This window comes from Gracilinanus agilis, chromosome 4, assembly GCF_016433145.1.
Source record: "Gracilinanus agilis isolate LMUSP501 chromosome 4, AgileGrace, whole genome shotgun sequence".
NCBI classification, from domain to species: domain Eukaryota; kingdom Metazoa; phylum Chordata; class Mammalia; order Didelphimorphia; family Didelphidae; genus Gracilinanus; species Gracilinanus agilis.
In genome coordinates, this window is record NC_058133.1 from 91,772,205 (window position 1) to 91,790,550 (window position 18,346).

Here is an 18,346-nt window from a genome sequence, read left to right on the forward strand (position 1 = left end):
TTCAGTACTTCAATTGGATATATTGGTAACCAATGTTATAGGGTTGACCACAGAAGGAACCAACCTTTGAAGTATTTTTCAAATATACTTAAAAAAATTATAATTGAAGTGAAATTATTCTTTCAAAAATTATGTATTAAAAGAATTTTGTACTCTTAACATGGCAATTTATTCTCCCTATCCAGGTTAAAATTGCTCGTTTAATTATATTTTTGAGTACATGGGTGATTTTGAGCAAGAAATACTTTATTAGAGTTTCATAATGCAAATTACTAAAAATTTTTGCTATTCCAGTTAAATAATGAGTAATGTAATTCATTTACTAATGAAATCATTGGGGAGGGAATACTTGAATGAGTATAGGAAAACTGAATTTATTTGAAAGTGGAGGGAGAATGTTAATATTATTCATAATATGATGATTCTTTGAATATCTCTCCCCCCCTCCCATTTCTTTGAAAAACATTTAAGGCATTATTAACTTCTTTTCTTTTCTGGCTGATCTGTCATCTAGCATTTATTAAGAACCTACTATGTGCTAGGCATTATGCTAAATGCTTGGGATACAAAGAAAGGCAACCAATTAAATTAGTTTAAAAATTAGTGTCTGATTTTGCTTTACTCAATCAAGAGACAATTGATATGTTTGTAGTAGTTGTCTTTTTCAATATTGTTGGGTATTTGGTATTCTCCTGAATGGTTAGTAATTTTCAGCAGTTTTGAGAATACTCTTCTCTTTAACTCAGTTTGTGGATTTTCTCTGTTTTGATCACATTTGTAGTGGAGAAACCTCAGTTAGTTAAATTTTAATAGAGAATTCAATAGTTCTTTTTGCTATGGGATGTTACTTATTTTTAAATATATGGCTAATTGTGCTTTTCTTTCCAGGATCCCACATTACGGAATAAACCACCGATTCCAGCTGCCTATAACAGATATGATCAGGAAAGATTCAAAGGAAAAGAAGGTCAGTATCTAATTATTGCCTTTCCATGTTATTGGTGCATACATTTTGGTTGATTGGTAATATCCTTCAATGTACATTATCACTATTTTACTGAAAAGTTGATTGTAAAGTGAAATTTGGAATCTGATGATGTGGGTTCCGATCTGCTTACTCTGTGTGTGTGTGTGTGTGTGTGTGTGTGTGTGTGTGTGTGTGACCTTTTTGGCCCTCAGTTCCTCTAGAGCAGTGATGGGCAAACTACGGCCCACGGGCCAGATGCTGCCCCGTGAAATGTTATATCCAGCCACAGGACATAATTCCTAATCTGAGGAATACAATGAGTAGGATACAATACAATGAAACTTTGAAGGAGTTGCCTTAGAAACAGACTGACAGATGAGCATTTCCTTTCCTTTGGCCCCCCTCTTTAAAAAGTTTGCCCATCACTGCTCTAGAGTAAAACAAATGATTAGACTAGATAATTTCTTAGATTAGGGTCCTCCCAAGTGTAAACCTATATAATTCACAGTTATAAAATAAAATATTTTAAGAATATAGAGCAATTGATTGAAATAAAGAAGCATTCCTATTGCCATGGAAGACTTGGAATATCCAGTACCTCTGCATTTTCTTAGAATTTGAGCATTAGAAATGAGCAATTTCTAAGAAGTAGAGGTAGAGACAGTTTTTAAAAAAAACTATTGCTTTTATGATTCTCACCAGATGAAGTCCTTTTAATGTTGCCATAATAAATGGTCATTTAAAGCAACAATAATTAATGTATGATTAGTTTTTTTTACCAAAGAGTTGTAATTTTTAGATTTAGAAGTGTCCCTCTCCCCCCTCTCCCCCCAACCGTCCCAGTTTTATAGATGCAGAAATTGAAAACCATAGAGGAGAAAGTAATTTGCCCAAGATTACACAGGCAAAAAAACCATAGAAACAATCTTAACCAAGGGTTTTTTGTTGTTGTTGTTGTTCTTTATCTTAAGACACTGCCTCCCCATTAGCAAAAATAAAAAATCTCTTTATCAGGGATATGGCTATATGATAATTTGGTTGATTTATTTAATTTAGATTTAGTTTGCTTTATCTGAGGCATAAATCAAGTGCTGAAAATAATTAATGATATGTATTATCTTTGAAAAAGAAAACCGATTCTTTTCCTCTGAGAAGAGACATTTTGTACTTAATTCATTTATTCTATGTAATTGAACCAAAGAATGTTAAAGCAGGGAGGAACCTTAGAGAGATAAGTCATTTATCTTCTTCCTCCCATTTTATAGATGAGGAAACTAAAGCCTAGAGAGATTAATGTGTCATAGGGGATAGAATACTTGGCATAAGAGGATCTGGGTTTGAAGCTCTGTTCTTTTACTTTAAAAAAAAAAAATCTTAAGTACTGGCACACCTGATAATAATAATAGTAATAATAACTAGCATATACGGGGCTATTTTCCTGGCACTTTGCTATGTGCTTTAAAAATATCATCTTGTTTAATGTTAAAACAATCCCCTGAATAGGTGCTATTATTATTACTCCATTTTACAGTTGAGGAAACTGAGGAAGACAGAAGTTAAGTGACTTTTTTTAGGGTCACACAGCCAAAGTGTCTGAAGCTGAACTTACTGACTACAGGCTTAGAACTCTTTGTACTACATCACCCAGCTGCCTTCTATGTGAAGTATGTGTGATTTTTGTTAGTGTGAGGAATAACCTCACACTGGTAGTAATTTATGCCACTCATGACAAATAACAACTTATCTAGGTCCTGAGTTAATTTCTGGAGAGTTATTTGAAGCCCATAACGATTTCCCTTGGTCACACAGCCAGTAAATGCTATTGGCGGCATTTGAACCTAAGTTTTCATGACTCTGAGCCTAGAAACTTTTTCTATTACACTATACTACCTCTTTTTGGTCTGTGTTTGAATATATAAAGAACCTATGTGACCCTGTGAAAAGAGTTAACTTCTTTGGACTTCAGTTTCTTGAAGGTTTTGACTTCTCTAAGGTTATTTCTACCTCTAAATCTTGGGTTTTCATTGGATAATAGATCTAGAGCTAGATGAGACCTCACAGGCCATCTAGTCCAATTCTGTCACTTAACCAAATTGTCAGTAGAAGTTGGACTAACACCTAAGCTTCATCAATACATTTTGACTGTTATGCGTATGGCAAAAATAATTTTTAGGTGAAAATTTAATTAAAAGTATATTCTGGGAACTAATTTCAGTTTAGTTTGTGAGCGAAAACACTTGAGTTTAGCAATCATCTCAGTTGAAAAACGTAATACAGCAAAATTCTGATGGATACTAGAGAAGTATTGGAGAAGGTTTTTAAATTCACATGCCCAAACTTCAAGCTGTCTGTAAGCCGCTTCCCCCACCCCCCCATTATCCCAGAGGATGGAGGGAGGAAGTACTTGCTTTGGGTGGCTGGCAGAGGGGTTGGGCATGCAAAAAATGTCCCCAGGGGCTGAGTAGAGGGGGAACAGAACATCTCCCTGGGTGCCAGCCCAGCATGCATGCCAATACTTTTCCAACACTGTACTAGAGCATCATATAAGTGTCTTTTCTTTGTATATTTCATAGAATCTATTTCATCACATCATTATGGATTTTCCCTCCATCAGTGCAGAACATAGTCTATTTAGAGCTATAGATTTCTCCCCAAAACTTCAGTAAAGGAGAAGCTACCTCTTGTGTTGGAAGCCTTCCTTTCAGTATAGCATTCTTCAGGTTCCAATGCATCTCAGAGGCTATTATTCATTACTTGTTTAGAACTTTTTCTTATGAAACAACCACCTTTTTTTTTGGATTGAATTCTGGCTCTGCCACTTTACTTGCTGGACTTGAGTAAAAGACTCCAGAATTCTTTCTATTTGGATGAATATTTCATGTTCTTAGTAAGAGTTGGCTGTCCTTTTCTTGTTCGTATCATTTGACCACTTAGCCCCTGTGAAATGATTCTTAATCTTATATTTTTTTAGTTAACTTCATAACTTGGATATAAGGTCCTTATTGTTGATATTTGTTGTATTCTTTTAGGAACTCTATAGTACTTAAATTATCCCAGAGCATCTTGTCATTAAGCTTGGTTGCTTTGGCTTAAGAAATTATATTCTTTTAATGTTTCTTTTTCCTTCTATTATGCCAAATTTTTCTTTTCAGTGGTTTGTTTTTTTTTAAACCCTTACCTTCCATCTTGGAATTAGTGTATTGGTTGCAAGGCAGAAGAGATGAGTGTGAGGTAATGGGGGTTAGGTGACTCTCCCAGGGTCGCATAGCTAGGAAGCATCTGGAGCTTTAGTATTTTAATTTTTCAAAGCAGTCACTCTCTGTAAAGTGATTTTCTCTCTAGGATTCAATTTTTTTATGTCCTAATTGAATTTTAAAATTTTGCATTCTGAATAAAATTTCTGATCTATTATTCCTAATTTCATTTTGGGGGGGATTTTATTTCTCCATTTAACTATTCTTAAGTTTCTAATGTTATTAGGTAATTCTAGACTGGACCTGACTCAAACCAGTACTCTGGTAGTCATTCAGAAGTTAATGAAAGTAGCCAGAGGAAAAAGCATGTATTTAACAAAGGATATCTATCAATGATATCTTAGTTGATTCAGCTCAGTTAATCTCATCTTCCTCTGCCTTGTGCCTTTAGGCTATTTTGTACTTAAGGTTGACAAGGGCAGCTAGATAGTAGAGTAGCTATAGTGCCTGGCCTAGAGTCAGGAAAAAGGGAGTCCAAAACTGGCCTCAGATTCTTCCTAACTGTGTTACCCTGGACAAGTCATTTAACCTCCATTTGCCTCAGCGTTCTCATTTGTAAAATGAGGATAATAGTACCATCTACCTTTAGTACCATCTACCTTCTAGCACTGTTTTTGAAGATCAGATGAAAGAGTAATTGTAAAGTGCTTAGCACAGTGACTGGTACACAGTAAATGCCATATAAATGTTAGTTATTATTAATAGTCTGAACCTTTTGTTTCCTGAGTCAGTCAAGTCTCAGGGATGGTTTTAATACTTTTAAAGGAAAAACTAGCCTAATGTCTATAGGGTCTGGGGGTATTACAATATTAATCCCACCCCACATGCTTTTGGGAAGGCCATGAGATTTGTTTTTCATTGGGCATTGTTTCAGTTAACTTCATGTGAAAACTCTGTATTCCTTTGGGGCTTTTGAGCATTTTTCTTTCTGGTCTTAGGATCCTTTCTGTTGATTTATCTGTTCTGTTCTAGACATTTATTGTAATTTTCCCATTTGATATTTTTCTTTTCTATTTTTTTTTTTTTTTGCCCTCCTTTTGGATAATTTTCCATTATTCACTCTCTTTTTGCTGCTGGATAGAACACTTTAGGTTCTTTATGTTGGGATATAGAGATTATTGGCTTGGATACTTGATGTTAGACTAGTGGAGAAGGTTAAGATTGACAACAGACAAATGTTCCCCTTTTGAGGGGGGTGGTAGATTTTTTTCTGTTATGATTTTGAAAAAACAGGACATTTCTATATACATTGAACAAATATATATATAAAATAATGGACTGTATCTTGTATAATCTTATCTTTAAAAAAAATAAATTTACCACTTGAAACAATGTCTTCTTGTGTAAGGGGTAAAAAGGGCTTTTGGTTAGGTGGATATTAAAAGGTTTGGTTGCCAGGGAATTAAAGAATAAGCTCAATTAAAGAATAACCTCAAGTCAAAATGACCTTTATGGAATTTTATTTACAAATGAGGAGAGGAAGAGAAAATCAGAAAGAGGATAGGGTAGGATAGGATAGGATAATACGATAGGATACGACACAACACGACAGGACAGGATAAGTGATCTAACACGCTAAGTAATTTGCTCCCAGCCCCCCTTGTTCAACCCAGTCAGATCTAATTAGCTCTCAGTTGAAGGGGGCTCAGCCTTGAGCCCAAGGCTGGATGGCACTGGAGGGCTGGATATGAATGAAACAGGAGCTTCAATCACAGAATTTAGTCTTTATACTCACCACATGTAGTTCTAAGGGAAAGATTTAAGAATAGTCTCACCAAGGTCTTAGGGTCCCAGGTCCAGAACAAAAAGAGCTCCTTCAGATCCAAGACATGAACTAGAAGAGAGAAGTTGAACTCACTGAACTCTCTTTTAAAGGAGCTTCTTATGTGTCACTTCCTGTCCCTTCCTCCTAGTTTATGTGTCCAATCAACAACAGATACTTTTCTTAGGACTGACTGCCTGGGAGGCAGTTAGTAAATTCTGATTTGTCACTCTAGGACACATGGGTCACAGACCTCCCAACTTGTGAGTTGAGTGGAATTAATTACTCTTTTGGTGATTAGATTTGAAAATGGGCAAGGTAGATTTAATCTCATTATCTTACTTGTCCATGGCCTCTTTTGTATATATTTTTAGTCTTTTATTCATCCTCATTTTTTACCCATCAGCATTTTTTTTTCTTCAACAAAATGTGCTATGAATTTTTATATCTATGGATCCTCCTACATTTGATCTCTTTTACGGAACATAAATGGTAATGGTACATTCAGGTGTTTAGTGGGTCAGAGTACATTCAAGTGATTTTTTTCATATAGTTCAAAATTTCATTGTGTAAGAAATAAAAATATAAAAGGATAGATTTAAAAATATCATGATTTTAAGGGATTTATTGAAAGCCATTTATAAATGAAGCCATGTGCCTGTTTAAAGGGACCCTCCATTACTTGCTCCTCCCATCCTTTCTTCTGCTCCACAATCACAAAAGAGGAAGTACCAATCCAGTCCTTAGTCTTTATACTTTTCTCTAAGTGATTATACTTCCTGCCCACGTGTTTATGCAAGAGAGGAAGCCAGTTTGCTCTTGGGAAATGTAGTTTTGAAAGAGCCCTAAATGTCCACAGGAAGTTTAGATCAGGGACCTCAAAATTAGTTCAAGGAACCCCAAATTTCCAATATCACATTTGCAGAATATATCAGACTACTTCCCACTTCAACATGCATTATCACAGCTCTCTTGGCTTCCCCCATATTCTCCAACACTATTAGCTTCCTTTTTCTCATATCTGCCAAACCAATGGCTGTGAGGTTGTAACCTTAGAGTTGTTTTAATTTTCATTGTTTAAGTGATTTGGAACACTTTTCCATGTGAGTTTTGATAGTTTGCATCTTTTCTCACATCCTTTTTAGCATATATATTGCAAAATAAAGTTTATTGTTTTTGATTTAGCTTTTTATATATATTTTGGATATTAGTCCTCGTCCTTAGGGCTCAATGCGAGTATCTGCACCCCTTACCTAATTTCTTCTCCCTGTTTACTTCTTTTCCTTCCTGACATATATATATGTAAATGTATATGTATACATATTATGTATTTTTTTTTAAACCCATACCTTCCATCTTAGAATCAATACTAATTTTTGGTTCTAAGGCAGAAGAGTGGGAAGGACTAGGCAAGTGGGGTTAAATGATTTGCTCAGGGTCATAGCTAGGAAGTATCTGAGACCAGATTTGAACCCAGGACCTTCTGTCTCTATTCTTGGCTCCCTATCCTTTGAGTGACCTTCCTGCCCCTTTTTTGCATATATTCTTGATTCAGTAACATTTCTAATTGATCTGAATGTTTTTGAAGGCTAATTTATTTTTAACATGTTGCCTATTTTTAGGATAACTTGAGTAATGCTAATATATTTAATCACATTTCAAAGAAACCCAGATAAATGTGAATTATTATGGTAAGATAAATAAAACATTATTTCTGCCCTTATCTCTGGTAGAACAGAGGAGAGAACATATAAACAAATGAATAATAATAGAGAATAGAATACAACAAAAGAAGATGTTCTACAAAATGCTATGGGAGTTTCAAGGAAGGATATGATTGATCACTTCTAGATAGAGAATCATTAAGGGCCTTATTTAGATGGCAGTAATAATAATAGCATTTCTATAGCACTTTAAGGTCACAGATCACTTTATATCTCTTATCTCATTTGATCTGGTAGTATTTTAGCAGTGTCTTTTTGGATGATAGTGAAGTTGGAACTTAACAGATGGAGAAAAGGATGTGAGTTGAGGGGAAGACATTTTAGACATAGGGAATAAAATAGGAAGAAAGGCATACTGATGGGAAAGTAGATTTGAAAAAAAAGTGTATAGCTACAGTATAGAATATGGAGACCAGATAGATAGTATGAGATAAATGAGAAATTATGTTAAAGTTAGATTTTGGAATACTATCACTATCATAAATTTTTGGAATGTAATATACCAACATTTAAAACATAGTGGTTCTCAAAATTTTCTTTTTTTTTTTTTTCATGGATTAGTATTATCTTTTGTCATGAGGATTAAACTTTAGGAGGTTAAAGAAACTCAAATATGAGAACATATGATTAGAAGTATAAAATTAATATAAAGTCAAACTCGGCTCAAATTCTAGGCACATTAGGGTGTGATTTGTTTAACCTTTAAGAACTTTATTAAAGAATATTTTAAAAACCAAATTGTATGTATATGCACATGTGCATACATATATAGGCATATATGTAAGCATATGCATATGCATATTAATCTACACAGATATTTTAACCAATTTGTAAAAAATACACTTGATATTGTGCTACCACTCATTGGCCAATTGAGATGCAAATTATAATAGAGCATATCCTGTTTTTGAAGTGGGGAAAATTTAACTAGAAATCTTTTTTTCCTACAGAAACGGAGGGCTTCAAAATTGATACAATGGGCACCTACCATGGAATGACTCTGAAGTCTGTAACGGTCAGTAAAATTTCTTCATTTTCACTTAGGCTTTGGCTTAAGTAACTAATATTGTGGTTCCTTTTGCCCTAAAAGATTTGTGTCATTAACAAATATTTTTAAAAATTAGATTTTAAAGCATTTGTTTTAAAAGTATCATTAAAAAAGTAGTTGTAATTGATATTTTGTACCATTATTTTAGTTGTGCCATCCTTTAAAGATTGAAGAATAAGAGAGTAACAAATTCTGTACCTTGCTTTTTTACTCTTCTCAAAACTAGATTATTATATATGGTTAAATAAATGCTGTTTAGACCTACTTTTATATAGGGCAGATGCTACAGATACCAATGGATGGGATTACTTGGATGAATAGACACACTCTTAAATCTGAGTGTTTACTTATTGTTTTCTCATAAATTCAACAAAAGTATTTCCTAGAATGTAAATGCAATGACCTTAATTCCTACTAATTTGAACTTCTTTAGTAGAATATAAATTTCTTTTATAGTATTAACAATTTTTTCAGTTACTTTATTTTAAATAGGGATATGCTTAGGCTCTCTACAGAAATTATAAATCTAAATTTGAAGAAATTTTCCAAGATAGTTTAGTTTGCTTGTTTTAAGTTAATCATGAAAAAACTGAATAGGAAAGTTTTGATGAGCTGTGCTAATAAAAATGCTTCATTTGAAATAGCATGCTACTGATATTTAATACACATTTTATGCTATGCTTTTTAAACATAACAGTAATTTTTGAAATTCTTTGAAAGGATTTAAACAGAAATCTAATGTGTCTCACAGAGACTCTTCTCTTGAAGGGATGATGTGCTCATTTTATTTTAAGTAAAGTTTCAGCAAGTTACTACAATAAACTTGAGATTCAGGACTATTTTTCTGTTTAGGGATGAAATTGAATTATCATTTCCCTTATATCACCATTTCTTCATGTCTTTCACTTAGTAAATATTATGAGAATTCCACAATATCAAAGTCCTTTTGGAACTAGAGTCACTGTCACATATACCAACTGTTTGATGACTGGACTGTCTTTTGATTTGATTTACTTAGTTGTAAAAGGGTCGTTGTATGTATGTTATAGGTAGTTGATATATGAATATATATGATATACTTCTGAAGGAATTTTTCTTTCTTCTATCAGTTGTAACTTTGAACCAAATATTTTCTGCTCTGATACTATGGCCATTTTTAGAATAGCCACTATCTACAGTGGACATTTAATTCAAAATATTTATTTTAGTAATAGTCTAACAAGTGTCAGAGTGAATCATTTAGAAAAATTTTCAGATTCTCTCTGATGAAAATTTTTTTAAACCCTTAACTTCTGTGTATTGGCTCCTAGGCAGAAGAGTGGTAAAGGTGGGCAGTGTGGGTCAAGTGACTTGCCCAGGGTCACACAGCTGGGAAATGTCTGAGGCCGCATTTGAACCTCGGACCTCCAGTCTCTAGGCCTGACTCTCAATCCACTGAGCTACCTAGCTGCCCCCTCTCTGATGAAAAAAAAATTTTTTTTTAAACCCTTAACTTCTGTGTATTGACTTATAGGTGAAAGAGTGGTAAGGGTAGGCAATGAGGGTCAAGTCACTTGCCCAGGGTCACACAGCTGGGAAGTGTCTGAGGCCAGATTTGAACCTAGGACCTCCCGTCTCTAGGCCTGGCTCTCAATCCACTGAGCTACCCAGCTGCCCCCTCTCTGATGAAATTTTAAGAAACATAGTCTACCATCCTTCCTTTTCCATTTACCAAAACATTTATGAAGTATTCATTATGTACAGTGCATTGTACTTGATATAGGAAGTACAAAAACAAAAATGTTATTCCCTACTCTCAAAGAAAGTCTGTTCTCCATGTAGGATTCAATATGCACATAATACTAGGTCATTTGCAGAGAAGAATGAACACTAATAGCTGAAGACCTTGGGGAAGATTGAACAGAGATGAGAACTGAGCTGAGTTTTGAAGGGAGATAAGGATTATAAGAGACAAAGATGTGGAAAGTGAATTACAGTCACTCTTTTTTTTTTTTTTTTTAAATCAAGCACAATTCCTTCAATATCCCTCAAAGAATGATTAAAATATATACAAGAGGTTTCAAAATTAGGCCCCAAGTAGCCTGCAGATCTCCTGAGTGCCCCATGAACCAGATGTTTTAACAAAATAGTTAAGAACACAATGCTACATATATAGTTTTTGGAGTCTAGATATAACATGCAAGGATCCATTTCTGAATTTGCCAGCACTAATCTAGACAATGCATTTATTATTAAAAAAACTTACACCTTTACATACTTAGGATGAGTTTTGTTTTATACTTTCTAAACTTCTAATAGTAGCAGAATTGTAATTGCAAAACTGTTTAAGTGCATGTTTTTGCTGCTGCTGCTGCTGCTTTTGTTTAGGGGAGGAAGAGGCTTTTGTATCCTTTTCAAAATGTGGGAAGTAGTAAAAACAAACTGTAGGGGGCAGCTGGGTAGCTCAGTGGAGTGAGAGTCAGGCCTAGAGACAGGAGGTCCTAGGTTCAAACCTGGCCTTAGCCACTTCCCAGCTGTGTGGCCCTGGGCAAGTCACTTGACCCCCATTGCCCACCCTTGCCACTCTTCCACCTATGAGACAATGCACCGAAGTACAAGGGTTTAAAAAGAAAAAAAAAAAAAACTGTAAGTGACTGGGTTTTTTATTTAGAGATGACCCAGAAGAAATGACTGTCATATAAAAAGGTTTTTCTACTTACATGACATTTATCATTATTATCATTAACAAATATTTGCCATATTCCTATTGTGTGCTTAGTATTGGAGATACAAAGGACATAGAATACAATCCATTTCTGTGCAATATTTAGAAAATATTGAGGCAATATTAAATATATACAGAAGCTTGAGAACTGAGTCTTTAGATAATAGGATTATTAACATATAGTTTAGTCTCTTCATTTTTACGGATGAGAAAAACATGTTCTAGAGAGGCTTAGTGACTGGCCCAGGGTGGTCACATAAAGAGCAGGAGGAGGGAGAGAGAAAAAGTGGTCTCAGAGTGAAGAGGAGAATTAGGCCAAAAAAAAAATCCAGAGTCCTAAAATATCTAGATAATTGTTTCCTATTTTCTTTTGGTAATTTGGATTTGAATTCCTTGATATTTCTGATTTGATCTCAAGTGCTGATGTATCAATGTTTGATTCTTTAGGAATGGCAGATAGGTTTTAAAGGCTCTTAACTTATTTGAAAGGTTAAATGAAATCTAAATAAACATTTTCTTTTCATGGTAATTGATGTGCTTTTATGGTAATGGTTCAGAAATTTTTGTTGTATAAATTTAGTAACATTTTTAAAGTTACTGCTTGGAAGGAGACCAAATTGAAACATAAGGTGGAAGGAAATGTGGTGTAAACCTGCATTTTCTGTATTTTCTGTGAAGTAGATTACTTAGAAATTATACATGTAAAGCTGAATTTTAAGACAATAGCATTGCTGAAGTCAGAAAACATGAGTTTTCCTCTTACTGCAATTTGATGAGATTTTAAAGGTCGTCTCAACAAGCTGTTATCAGACTTATATAGGAATAAGGTCACCCTTGACTTGCACATACAGTATTTGTAACCTTTATATAACTGTTTCATTGTTTCTTATGACAGAGGATAAGCAGCAAGGTGCACATTTGCTTCTTAACAGAACATGAAGAAACCTTTTAAGTTTCTTAAACAGAAAAGGACTTAAATTTATTGGTGATCATTTTTCCATTTCTAATCATTACCCCTATAGTCACAATATTAGCCTATTATCTTCTTCATTGAGTTCACTTGGCCTTAAGTTCAGTGTCTTTTGTCTCTTTTCATTTTGTAAAGTCTACTTTAAGGTTTAGGTACTTCATTTATAATGATAATATTTTTTTTCAAAGATAACTTATTAGCCCCTTTTGAAAACTGAGAAGAAAAAGGAATCTGAAGAGATAAAGATGAATTCTGGCTTGTGATGGAAGGTTGGATGATGGAAGAATATTACAAACAAGTGAAAAAGGATCACTTGAAGCTATGGGGAAAAAATGAGGCTTTTGAAAGCTTTCTGAAGAGAAAGGATCTGGGTGCCCTGAGGAAGAATGTTTTGTAGGGAATGATAAAGTTATTTTTAAAATTGTGCTGGGTGAACAATTGTCAAGGAAAAGGCAGTGGCATAAGAGAAGAGGTAGTGGTGGTTGAATACCCCTCATTGACAAGATGGAGTAGTTGGGCTGCTTTTTTTTCAGGTTTATGTCAATAGTAGAGAAAATTTACTTTCTTACTAGCTGAGGACATCTTGAGACTTGTGAAAATAGATGACGTCTACTTATTTGCATTGATTATTGCTGGCATAGATGATGCTGTTTGAAGAAAACTAGAGAGTATTTTCAAAGACTGCAGTTTTGAGAAAGCAGTTGTAGAACTCACAGGCATTGGTGCTATTTTCATATGCCCATCTAAGGCATGAGATTCAAAAAAGAAAGGGAGATTGAGGAAATAAAAAGCTGCATAAGAAAATGTCTAATACATTTCTGGACCATGATTTAAATCAGAATCAGGGATGGATTAGTAAGACTTATTTCTTAGCTGCCAACAAATCCAATCAAAAGCCTATAAAATCGTAAAGGAATAGGACTATTTAGTCAATAAACTGTAATGCAGAAGGTAACTACAAAATGGGAAGTTAATAGCTTTCTTGGAAGTTTAGTGTAAACACTATCCAAGAAAGCAAAATCATAATACAAAGAGAGAAATTGACCTTCATAAAGATTTCAGTTTGGTTTGATGAACTGAATATGACCAGAATATAATTTTTGTAAGGATGACTTTATGCAAAGAAACTCCAAAAACTATAGGCAGTGCAATTCATAAGGAGCAAACTAAACCCTTTACGTGGTCTCCCTATGATGGTCTAGTAACCCATGTGCCAAAGTTAGGCTTTCAACCCAGGTTTTCCTGCCCTCAAAATCCATTATTTTATCATTTACTACCATAGTAGCACTGCTTCTCTTCATTAAAATAACTTTCCCCATCATGCCTCACATCATGTCTTAGATAGGAAGGGCATATGCAGAAATTAGAGTGGAAATTTTGTTTAAAAAGCTGATTGTTGGTGGGTGTGGATTGGCACAACTGTTGTGACAAATTTAAAAAAATTTAAACAGTTGGAGAGGAATAAGGATCAGCAAGCGATATTGAAGGCCCAGCTGAGATTTGTTGGTATGCATTTGTAGTGGAGCCAGTTGGCTTAGTTTCATTATTTCCTATTCCAGCTCTTAGAAGCCTGGGAGCAGGTGTAGAGAAAGTGAGTGGCATTTACTTTCAAAGGGTCAGAGATTTCAAAGACAAGTGAATGATAACTTAAGGTTCTGAGGTTTTGACAAAATTGTTATTAAAGTAGCTAATTGTAGAGCCCAGGATGGGTTGGAAGGACAAGTAAATATTATAGCTCTTTATAAATATCTCATTTGACCTTCACAACAGTATGTGCTTTTTTACTAACACCCTTTTACAAATGAGGAAAATGAGAGAGATAAGTGACTTACCCAGGGTTACAAAGCTCTAGTAAATGTCTGTGATTGGTCAAATGCTCTGTTCACAATGTCTCTTAAGGTCCTGGAATAATAGAGTGGTATCCAGGGATATAAGGTTGAAATATACTTGAATAGCAGATTCACTATGATTGTTCAGTGATAGAGGAAGAAGGATAAAAGGTTATATACAGAGGGCGAAAGACCATCCCACTATGACATTTTAGAGCTAGAATACTTTTGAGATGTGATGAGATATTTATATTATTACACTGCAAGCTATTTTTCTGATTTTGGGTTTATGTTGTGTTTGCCACATTCTTGGGAATAAAATATTTGAAATAATATTTTTCATGTGGAACCATGGCATTGTTTTTCCTTTAAAACTTTTGAGATATTTTGTCAAAATTGCAGTTTCTAAATTGTACAAGTATTGAAAATAAACATATAAAGGTTAAATTGTTTTATTTTACTCAGGTCAGATTTTACAATGATCATTAATAACATATTTTAGACTATACTATTTATAATGTAATTACATGTGAATTTATATTCACTGTACTCTTGGGATTTAATATTAAAGCTTAGAAAAAGGAGATACTTTGAGGAAATGCTTAAAGGAACTTGTGAGTTGGGGAAAAGCTTGTACAATTTTAATAAGTGATCTCAGGGTATTTCTTTCTTAAAAGTAGAGAAAATGCTTTAATAAAATCCAATATTAAACTTAAAACTTAAATATTATTTAACTTCATTTGATAAAATATTACTAATTTTTTTTACTCAGTGCAAAAGATAATTTGGGTTCTTGGATTATTCTGTTCTGTAGCTTTTTCTGTCTATAACTCATATATTCTTACAAATATACCTTTTTAATTGAAAACAAATTTCATTTTTAAAATTACTCATTATTATAATTTAGAATACTTTATAGCAAAATATTGTAACCATTTAAAGTAATTTGTTAGGTATGTAATGATATTTCTCAGCTGTAAGCAGCATATATTCAAGAGAAAATTTTAATTTGTTAAAAAGTTTAGTTTTATGTTCTCTGAATTAGAATTAAACTGTTTATAGTTGATGGGTCTTTTTAAAAAGGTGTGAGCTGTTCTCTATCATTCTGCTTTCTTATTCCTTTTCCTGTGATTCAGAGGTATAGTTTGTGATATTCAAGACTAGTGAAATGTTTTAGAACTCTTTCTTTCTTTCTTTCTTTCTTTCTTTCTTTCTTTCTTTCTTTCTTTTTTAAAGCTTTGCCTTTTGGCTCATAAGGTCAAATTTTCTTATTTTTGTTGGTGTTAGTTGGATTATCTAGTGGTTTTTTTTCCCTGGTTTAATGTTTAATTCTAAGTTTTGGTTTCTTTTTCAGGTCTTTTTCTTGATGGCTGTTTCTTTTAGTGTTGTTCTTCCTCTTGTCTTTCCTGCTTCTCATGTTCCTCTGTGAGTGTTGACTGTTCCCTCATTTATTTAAAAAAATCTGTTTGAAGTTCTATTTGCTTTTGGTCTGGCCCTATCTTACTGTTTTAGTATGGAAATTAAGTATGTATTTCAGATTTTAGCATAGTTCCTTGCTTTAGAGTTGTTGAAGATATAATCATCTGCCGTTCTTGAGGGATGTGTATCTTTTGGGATTTGCTTTTCATTTTAAAAAGAGGCAAAAGTCAGAGCAATTAGTGTTTCGAATTTGTCTTACTACAGCTTTCCAGCAGTTTAATAGGAGTTAATAAATATCTTCTATTCTTTGCAGTATATTCATTGCAGCCTTATAGCTTATTCAGACTAATGTAGATTTAATTTAAATAAAATTTATTACTTAAGTCATTTCATTCTGGAAGACCTAATTAATACTTTTTTACCACTTGCCCTTCTACAAATAGTGAATCTGGATCCTAACAAACCTCATGTCATTTATTTTCTCAAAACTTTACATTTTAAATAGAGGCAAGGACTTTATTCTCTAAAAATCTGTAATGAGAAACAGCTAGATGGTTCATTTATAGAGAACAATGCATGGAGTTAGGAGCACCTGGGTTTAAATCTGGCTTCCTGTTAGTGTGACCCTGGGCAAGTCACTTAACCTCAATACCTAGCCCTTATACACACTTCTGCTTTGGATGTTATATTTAGTATAGATTCTAAGAAGGTAAGGATTAAAAAAAAACCAAACTGGAGTGAGGAAGTTGTGCCTCTTGGGTCTAATATCTCTTATCTATGAATATTCTTGTCTTTTCCAGATACTCAACTGTACTATCATTCCAGATGAAAATAATAATCAATTTTTGATTAATAGGCTTTTTTATATGAGAAAAACTAGATTCCATTTATTCTTTAAAAATTTTATATACTCTAACTTATTGAGCTCTTAAGAACCTTTCATATTTAATCAGACTTATATCTCATGACAATTTCATGAGAATGGCTTTGTCATCATGGAGGTGGCAGTGGGCAGAAGGAAAGATTAAGAAAAAATGGGCAAACATCTTAGAAAGATTTATTGATTAAATTTTTAAAAATAAAAACAATAATATATATAAAAGAAATTATTCATACTAAACAAGGTTAATTTAAGATATTAGTGGGCTGATTTCTTTACTCATTTAATAAATCTACCATGTGTAATGCACTATGCTAGACACTTGGGAAAAGATAAAAATATAAGTAAGATATTATTCCTTCCCTTAAAGATTATAAGCCAAATGGGAAGAAGACATTTCCTAGATAACTATAATGCAAGTAGAATATGATTAATACAGAGGTAAGATATATGTAATAATTTTTTTTAAAGGTAAAAGATAATCCAGAAATTCACTTCATTAGGAAAGGCTTCACTGAGAGGCACTGGATAACTTTTAAGATATCTCTAGTAATATATCTTAAATAACAATACTAGATACTTGGATAAGTTCAGCAGTTTATCTAAAGCATAGAATAATTTAGGTATATAAGTATAAATAAATATATATATGTGTATATATATAAGTATACAATAAAATGTCTCTAAATTGTCTTAACAGTACTTTGACTTGTGGAGATTTTAGATAGAAGGTAAAGAAACAACCTTATCAACACAGAAACAGAATACTGGATAGTTGGATAAGTTGAGCAGTTTATCTAAAGCATAGAATAATTTAGGGGGAATAGTCTAAGATAAGGGTGAGGTCAGATTGTGGAGAGCCTTGAATGCTAGGCTTAAGGATTTTGAATTTTATTTTCTAGATAACATGGAGCCATTAAAGGTTTTTAATTAAGAGTGATGTAATTAGATTTTTGCAACAAGAGAATGACTCTAAAAAGACATAGATGTGAAGTAATAACATTTCTAAAAGTAATTTTCTGATTTCAGTATAACATTATATACCACACCAGTCACTGGGGGATTCTTCTAAGATGGTCAGGATTGATCCTGAACTTTTGTATTCCTTAGACCCCCCCCCACTTGGCTTTATCATCTCTTCTGTCCTCTGTCTTTCCTCTCATAGCTCCTTTAAAAAAAAGCTGTTCATTCTCATTTCTTTTCTTCTCACATGCTCTTCTTCACTCCTTTCCCTCTGCCTTCCAGCCTCTGCTCAACAGAATTTGCTCTCTTCAAAGTTACCATCTTAATCATCATCTTTCTAAACATTTTTATAGCATTTGTCTTCAGGAGTTTTTGTGATGTTTTCTTCTTACTTGATTTTCCTACAGTTCATGTGACCATTCCTTTGCTGGATCATCATCTATGTCATGTCCTCTATGGATGTTTCCCAAGATTTCCTTTTGAACTATTTTTTCTCTCTACACTTTCTTGATGAGTTGATCAGCTTATTTGAGTTTATCATCTCTATAAAAATGTCTTCACAATCCATACATTCAAACCTAGTCTTTCCTTTGGTCTTTAGTCCCACACCACCAACTGTCTATTTGGATTCATTAAAGTAAATGTGCTATAGGCTTTTTGAACTCAGGCTGTCCAAAACAAGTTGTTATTCCTTCCAGACCCACTCTTCTTCCATACTTCTCTTTTTAGGCTCCCAGGTTCTCAGCTTCAGTGTCATGCTCATTTCTTCATTTCCTTCAACCCATTTATTAGTTATTTTTCAGATTTTCTACTTCCGCAATAGCTT

The 18,346-nt window shown here is 33.6% G+C and overlaps 1 protein-coding gene across 1 annotated transcript in view; it reads left to right on the forward strand.

Moving 5' to 3' along the window:
* CDC73 (cell division cycle 73) overlaps positions 1–18,346 on the forward strand; it is a 157,628-nt gene that overhangs the window by 61,637 nt on the left and 77,645 nt on the right. The window contains exons 9-10 of the mRNA XM_044675861.1: positions 889–967; positions 8,658–8,722. Of these exons, the coding sequence (XP_044531796.1) occupies positions 889–967; positions 8,658–8,722 (144 nt within the window). The remainder of the gene's footprint in view (positions 1–888; positions 968–8,657; positions 8,723–18,346) is intronic.